Source organism: Protomyctophum bolini (genome assembly GCF_963924005.1).
Source record: "Protomyctophum bolini genome assembly, chromosome: 8".
In the NCBI taxonomy this organism is placed as follows: Eukaryota; Metazoa; Chordata; class Actinopteri; order Myctophiformes; family Myctophidae; genus Protomyctophum; species Protomyctophum bolini.
Window position 1 is genome coordinate 15446675 of NC_137869.1, and position 7647 is coordinate 15454321.

Genomic DNA, 7647 nt, shown 5'->3' on the forward strand with positions numbered 1-7647 from the left:
ACATTTGTTTGACCTTTTCTCTTAACATGTTTTCCTCTGATTTGCAATAGGAAAGGGCTTAAGCTGCAGCAGTTTAATTTGAATCAATAGTTGTCTTAACCATGTCATTATCATAGGTCAGTGGTGGCTCCGAGCAAAAACATTTTCACTACACGTTTACATGGATGGACAGGTAAATGCCCCCTTTAAGAGTCCATCTTTTCCAAGTTAAATGATCACTTGGGATTTACTGTGAAAAGCATAAGAAGCTGTATTCACTCAGATGTAATTGGAATCACAGGTCAGTGTCATCATTAGACGACCATTTTACCAACATAGCGGGAATCGATAATGAGAGAGGATGGTGAGACACGCGGATATGAGGAATCCTGATACCAATCAGACACAGCGGAGAGACAGAGTCCCAAGAGGAAGTGGCTAATTAGGGAAGGCACCACCGCAAGATCATTAGCATCTGACCTCCTGATTCTAGGTTGGCGGTAAAGCGAGGGCTTTACGCCTTATTGCTTGTTCTGTGCTTGGATTAATGACTCTTGGATTACATTACTCTGGCATATCTGCACAAAGAAAGGACTTAGACATTAAGAGACACCTGCTTGTATATTGCAGGGCAGCCATAGCTGAGTGAGAGGCTGTCTGGGAACTTTCCTATATGGACTCATTACTGTTGATAGACTGTGAATACACTGTGTAGGGTGGCTGACATATATTACATATATTAGTATATACATTAGTCTCATAGAGTATATATTTAGTATATTATGCTCATATTACTGGTTATGAATTGTATATTAAACTTAACCCTGTCTTTATTAATAGATAAACTGACAACGGGCTCAATTCCTGAATATTGGTCATTTTTTATCAATCAATTTCCAACTTTGCCATTTGTAAAAGCACAATTTGTCATAGTTTGAGATGCAATGGATTATTTTTCAAGACCACTGTCGTGTTCTCACATGATTACGTGTCAACACATTTTATTAATGCAAGTTAATAGTGCATAAAACTCATTATTTTACCATATAGGCCTACATGAGCTTTGTGCAAACATGCCCTTAAGTGGACGTATACATGCTGAGAAAAGTGCAATAATAACTGGACTGCATTCGGGGACAGCAGGGGTCCTTGAGGGCTTCCAGCGGTCCCCAGCAATGTTCACTTCAACCCTATTTTTAAACCTTTTCGGGATCCTTGACATGCAAAATGTTTGAGAACGACTGCAATTTTGGTCCACGGGGAGCATGGACTCCAGCGGATACCAGTCTATGGATGCTATATGACTGGATTATATGAATTGGCCTTTAGGCCATAACATTGTAATGTCATGTTTGTCGTAGTGATGACAACATGCCACACTACTTTGACATGTGATGTTCACTGTCCAAAGACAAAGAAAGATAAAGTCCTTTATTATCCCTGAATCCCATTGCCCTGCAACACAGCCCAACAACAACGTTGTCATCATGCCCCATGCAGGCATGGAGGTGTATAGGACATGCCTCCTTTGTGTGAGCTTTGTGCTCTACTGCAGGGGGTCCCAAGCCTTTCAGCTCCAGACCCAAGAGATACATGTGATTGAAAAATAAATAAATAAATAATAATAATAATAAAACAATAATGAAAAACCTTGTATTCCGAAGGCGAGAGCCCTACCTACTGAGCTAGAGCTATCCGGACACAATCAGTTGTTGTATTGTTAACCGCATCATTCAAGAAGGCAATAAGCAAATATACTTTGAGTACCAACGCATAAGTAATGGACATGTCTTCACATTCTCACATGGACCCTTAGAATGGACATGTCTTCACACTCTCACATGGACCCTTAGAATGGACATGTCTTCACACTCTCACATGGACCCTTAGAATGGACATGTCTTCACACCCACACAGGACCCTTAGAATGGACATGTCTTCACACTCTCACATGGACCCTTAGAATGGACATGTCTTCACACCCACACATGGACCTTTAGAATGTGTGTCTGCATCAGACCAGAATCACCAGATGACTCATGGTCTGGACGGATCCAGGATTTTACAGCACAGAATTAACATTACAGTAATATGGATATTAGGACTCTAAAGCCCCCCGCACGCACGCACACACGCACACACACACACACACACACACACACACGTCACACACACCCTACCCTATACACACTCACATCTTTCTTTCTCCCCTTAAATACATCGGTCCCCACGCACAGACAAACGCAAAATAGGTGGCTACATCAAATTTGTGTTGCTTAATTACCTTGGCCGCATGCAGTCTTCCTATCCCTGGATTGGATCATAAACATGTAGCCTAAATAAAATACTGAATAGGTTAGCTTGGGGATATCAATTACCTAATGGCACGTTACACAACTTGGATTAAAATTGCACCATTTAGTCTAAGCGTTTCAATTTGCAAGCAAAGGAACTTGTTAAGAGAGCAAGTCATGAAGGTCAAACAAAATATAACCTGGTTATGTTTCTCGTTCACGTTTTACTATCTGTGTGTGAAAGCCTCCTCCATCAACACAATCTGTTAATTTATACTTTTAGTTCACGTCAAATTAAGGTATAGGCTACAGTGCACTGTCTATGTGTATGGCAATTTCACTCACCGTCTCCCATCTCGTCAACTGCGTCCACAAATAAAAGTGAAACAGCGCAGCAGTCCATTTTAGCGACAAAGTTTTAGAGATTGACATTTTGTTAAATTTATAATTTTACTAATATGTATGTTGTTCTTCTTCTCGAAATCATCAATGTCCTAGTTAAAGTCCCGTGTATCATGCATTAGTCTACGCACGAACGACAAACGGCACTCAACACATAAGGTGTGCTCAGCGCGCTTCCCTTAAAAGACAGAGCTCAATGACGCACAGGCGCACACGGAACATCAGTGGTAAATGGTCATATTACCAAAACGAAACAGGCAATGTACTACTTTTTTTTTCTTTTTTAAGAATGAAACCAGTTGTTGCCCGTGAATCGCTCTTCTTTCTTATTGGTGTATAGTATACTATAGCCTACTTTATAATCCATTGATTTCGAAACAAGTCATTATTTTGTAGCACTATAGCAGGTTCTGCGCACATGTTTCACTCTTCAGCTAAGTTGTTGGAGGCAACAACAGGTCGAATGCATTATCCATATATGTCAATAGCCTAAAGAAATGTGTCGTTCTCAAAGCGGACTAGAATGAAAAGATGTGGCAGAAGCCAAACTCGGTGAGAAATAAATCTGTCAGTTTTAATTAGTTAATTGAAATAATCAATTGCAAGCAGTTGTTGCATTATGTTAGCAACACACAGTCTCCTTTAATCCAAGTATACAAAACATTATCTTTACCAAAACTATTGGATCTTTAGATGGCTAAGAATAACTGGAACTATACTGAACATGTTTAAGACCACTCTCTTGAACTGTATAGTGGACTAGAATGTGCTTTGTTCCTTAGGATTGTTTATCTTGACCACACATAAGAGTTTAATTTAGATAGCATATTAGGCAGATGCTAGGTTCATGGTTTAGCAGCTGGTATCCTAGTTTCATGAGGCACTATACTCTGTCTCTCTGCATTCTATGTGATTATGACTACCGTGCTTATTGTAAGAGCGCCTGCTAAATGCCTAAATTGTAATTGCATGTCAAGACATTTTGTCACACTCTGCTCTACTGTGATTCCCAGACATTAGAATGTCTTGAGACATCTTAGACACATCTCAACATGTCTCAATAATAGTCAAGACACTATTTTGAAGATGTCTTTAAGTAGTGTACAGTATAGGAGGCTGGTTACAGATATGCAGTGAGTCAACAGATGCACCTGGCATGTGGTCAAGACCGCCTGCAGCCACATCAGACCATACAACTGATATTTTCTCTGTTTCCCCCAAAATTATTTGTTCATTTTCGTCTCAGACAGTGCAGGACTGCAAATACTTAAATAGCATTCCTGTTATCTGTGTGCATGCGTGTGACCATGTGCATGATTTTGTCCTTGTTGGACGCCCGGCCCCTACACGGCTCACAGGAAAAGACACAGAAGTGATGAGGGTCACTAATGAGCGCTGGATACATGTGAACCATATTGTGCCTTCCAAGTTAACACCCAACCATGTCTGCTGGTATCAAAATTGTGTGCACACTACGTCTATTCATGACTTATTCTCAGCCAGCATGATGTGACCCATTCTCTTCAGCACTGAGAATCCCTCACGGACAATCGCATTGAATTGTCTTGCTTAAGTTATATAAATCTTGATACATCTGGGAAACGTTCAGACTCAGAGTGATGATTGCTTATATGATTGCAACATCTTAGTCTTAGTTTTACTTAGAATCAGGTTAGAGTTTAGATCTTCAGGTTAGAGTTAGCTGAGGGCCCTTCGTTGTCTGTTGATTATGTTAAATTTAGGTCAAAAAGATGATTAACAAACCCCAGAATAAACACGCGCTATGGGTGGACCCAAAACAATACCGGCCCAGGGGCCCTCGCGGAGGTTAATCCGTCCCTGGGGAATGTATGTGTGTATATTCTATCAACAGTGATTATATACACGGCCTATCAACAGTTTTCCCCAGAATTAGCAGTTCAAAATGAAGGGAGGGTTAATTCTAAGTAGAAAAGCGATGTAATGGCCCCTGTGAATGTACTTTTCTCTTTTCACTGATTGGTGTAGTTGGTATTGATTTTGATTTGCCACAGACAGAAACCGAACACACAGCCCTGCCTTCGGCCTGGCGGAGATATCAGGTATCCAGATCAGTTGTTGTTACTGTCTATTACAGTAATCTGTCAGTACCTTTGTTCTTCTTCGAAGAGGAAATTCAGTCATCATGTAAGAAAAAGCTTGGCTTCTAAAGCAGCATGGGGGATGTGAGACAAGGTCATTAGGACATACAGCATACCACCTTAAGAATACAGCACAGATTAAAGGATTTCTGTCTCAACCGTATTTGCATTAATCTTCAGTAGACTTGACTACTGTAATGGTGTCTTTTAATACAGGACTCCCTAAAACATTGATCAGAGTGCTGCTGCTGCTCGAGTCCAGCACACACACACACACACACACACACACACACACACACACACACACACACACACGCTATGGGTCTTCTGAATAACGCATGTTCAATTTCAATTCACACAATCACTCCCAGTTTTGCATCAGCATCTAAAGCATCATAACGGGGGCCGAAGCAGCAGCTGTGGTGATCCGACGCTTGCCCGATCTGGTTTGGCGTTGATGCAGCTGGCCCGATGGGGGGAGCTCACCCACAGCCTCTCCCACCTGTGCCAGCCTGGCCAGCCTCACCTCCTGCGGCATGATGGTGCAGTTCATGCACGGGTTATCACCGAGAGCCGAGGCAGAGGTCATGCCCATCCTCTGGCCGGAGAGGAGCCTGGCAGGAGGTGCAAAGCTGGTGGTGGGATTCGTCCAATGGTAACCCACACCAGTCGGATTAGCCCAGAGTTCGGACGCTACTGGTTGCTAGGTGTGAATCTGTACGTTGGAGGGAGGGAGCACGGACGCTGCCTGTGCCAGCGGAGGCTACTGTTGGCTGTGCTGTAGGCCGCTTAAGCTGGAGGGAGGGGCCGCGCACATCGCCTATACAAGCTAAAGGGTGCTCTAGCAGAGACTAGTACTCTATAAATGCACTATTCAAAACCCTTGCTAGAAAGTTGTAGAAAAATAACCAGTAAGAAAGCAACAGCTATAGAAAATAAAGTGCACTATTGAAAAACAAGTGCCGACTAAGTTAGTCAAGTTAGGTTTATAATAACCGGGGTTACTGAAAAAAGTAACGTAAAGCAGTTTGAGCTGCATTTCATGTCATGAAAGGTGCTATACAAATAAAGTTTTATTATTATTATTATTATTATTGAAGTAACCTTGAGTTACGCCGTAAATGACCAGTTGCAGTGATATATAGGAATAGATAGCACTACACATGCTCTGCTTAATAACCACATCTGGGATCACTCCCACAGCAATAGCATCATTAAAAAAAGAAAGCATGCTTCTCCGTCTTTACAAGGACCCAATGGGAGCAAAAGCCCAAGAGACTTGCCCACATGAGGAGAGTGCAAGTACTTGCAGAATGTTAAATCTCTGCTTCTGTACCTGCATCCAAGATGGACAGACGGATGGTGATTACAGGTGGTTACTAGACCGATAGGTTGTGTGCCAGTAGAATAGATGAACAAAAGGACACAGGGAGTGGAACAGAGTCCTATTCATATATAGGGCCATTCCACTGTGATCCTTTTACCTCATTATTCCAGTGTGTTTAAATACACTATGTTTTCTTTTTGGGTCAGATCTGTCAGCTTTAATGAGTATATCAGCTGGAGTCACACAGTTTGACTTTTCTGTCAGACTCACTGATCAACCTCTCGCCTGTTGACTCAAATATGTTCCCCCACACTTTCTTTTTCTCTATATGGTTGCCAAAGAGTTACGTATAAGTCTGAAAGAGCCTAAAGGCTCATACATACTTTTTGGTGATAGGTTATCACTGCGGTCACGCAGTGTAGTTTTTAAAGGGTTGGAAAACTACACCATTACGTCAGTCGCGGTGATGATCAGCTATCACCGCGGACACAGACCCATCTCTCTGTTTTTACTATCAGACAAGTCTTTTCACTCTGGAGCTATCACCCCGTTCACTGATTGGTCTAGAAGTTGGGTAAACCACAGGTGATAAGGCTAAGCTATCACCTAAAACAGTGATAACCTATCACCAAAAACTGGAGTATGTATGAGCCTTTATTGTCTTCCCCTCTATTGATGCCTTGTAATTGAACAATGCCAGCCTTGCATTAATCAGCATTATCGCTGGACTGCAAAATTTATTCACAAACGGGCTATAAGGGCTTTCTCGTTCATTACACTACTGTACTTTTCTCGATCAGCTCATTGCAATATTATATTCAAGTGCAGGGTTCATGCATAATGTGACTGTAATATCAATTTATGATCCAGCATAACCAAATACTATACATGAACATACATGTTTTGTGGTTTGGATGTTACACAGTAAAATCCTCAGTGTTTATTTAAAGGTAGGCAATAGGGCAGGGGTTCCCACACTTTTTTGACTCAAGAGACACTTTTAAAATGACCAGCTCAACAAGATCTACCCACCAGAAAAATGATGATCCCATAGCTGAAATTAGTTTAAAGATTTACCTGGGGGGGCTTTGGAATAGTGGCGCTATAGCGTTACATAGAGTATATAAAAATTAGAGTAGTGATTTATTTTTGTTAAAATATGTTATAATTACATAGTGTGAAGTGAGGGTAAACTTTTCCAGCTCTTATGTAAACGGAAAATACATTTTCAGGTCGGGATACCAAATTTATCCAATCAGGAGATAAAGAACTCACACAGAATTCAAGATAAACAAATGAAACTGGAAGTAATGATGATGCAAATTGGAACTGTAAGACTATAAATTTGAAGCTGATCTCTCTCCTGATTGTCTGAAATTGGCCAATTGGAGAGACAGGGAGTCCGCTTTATTGAACAAACTCTAGCAGGGGGGCCCAAAAGGTAGATCACGATCAAGTAGATCACAGAGGGTGTTCAAGTAGACCACATGCATGCTCCTAAAAATATTCAATTTAAAAGGAAAAA

At 41.3% G+C, this 7647-nt stretch overlaps 1 protein-coding gene across 1 annotated transcript in view; it reads right to left on the reverse strand.

Moving 5' to 3' along the window:
- Window positions 1–5384, reverse strand: part of ghrhrb (growth hormone releasing hormone receptor b) — a gene marked incomplete at both ends in the record, with an annotated part of 36959 nt that extends 31575 nt beyond the window's left edge. Inside the window, one exon of the mRNA XM_080770439.1 lies at window positions 5298–5384. Within this exon, the coding sequence (XP_080626565.1) occupies window positions 5298–5384 (87 nt within the window). The remainder of the gene's footprint in view (window positions 1–5297) is intronic.
- Between the last annotated feature and the right edge of the window lie 2263 nt (window positions 5385–7647).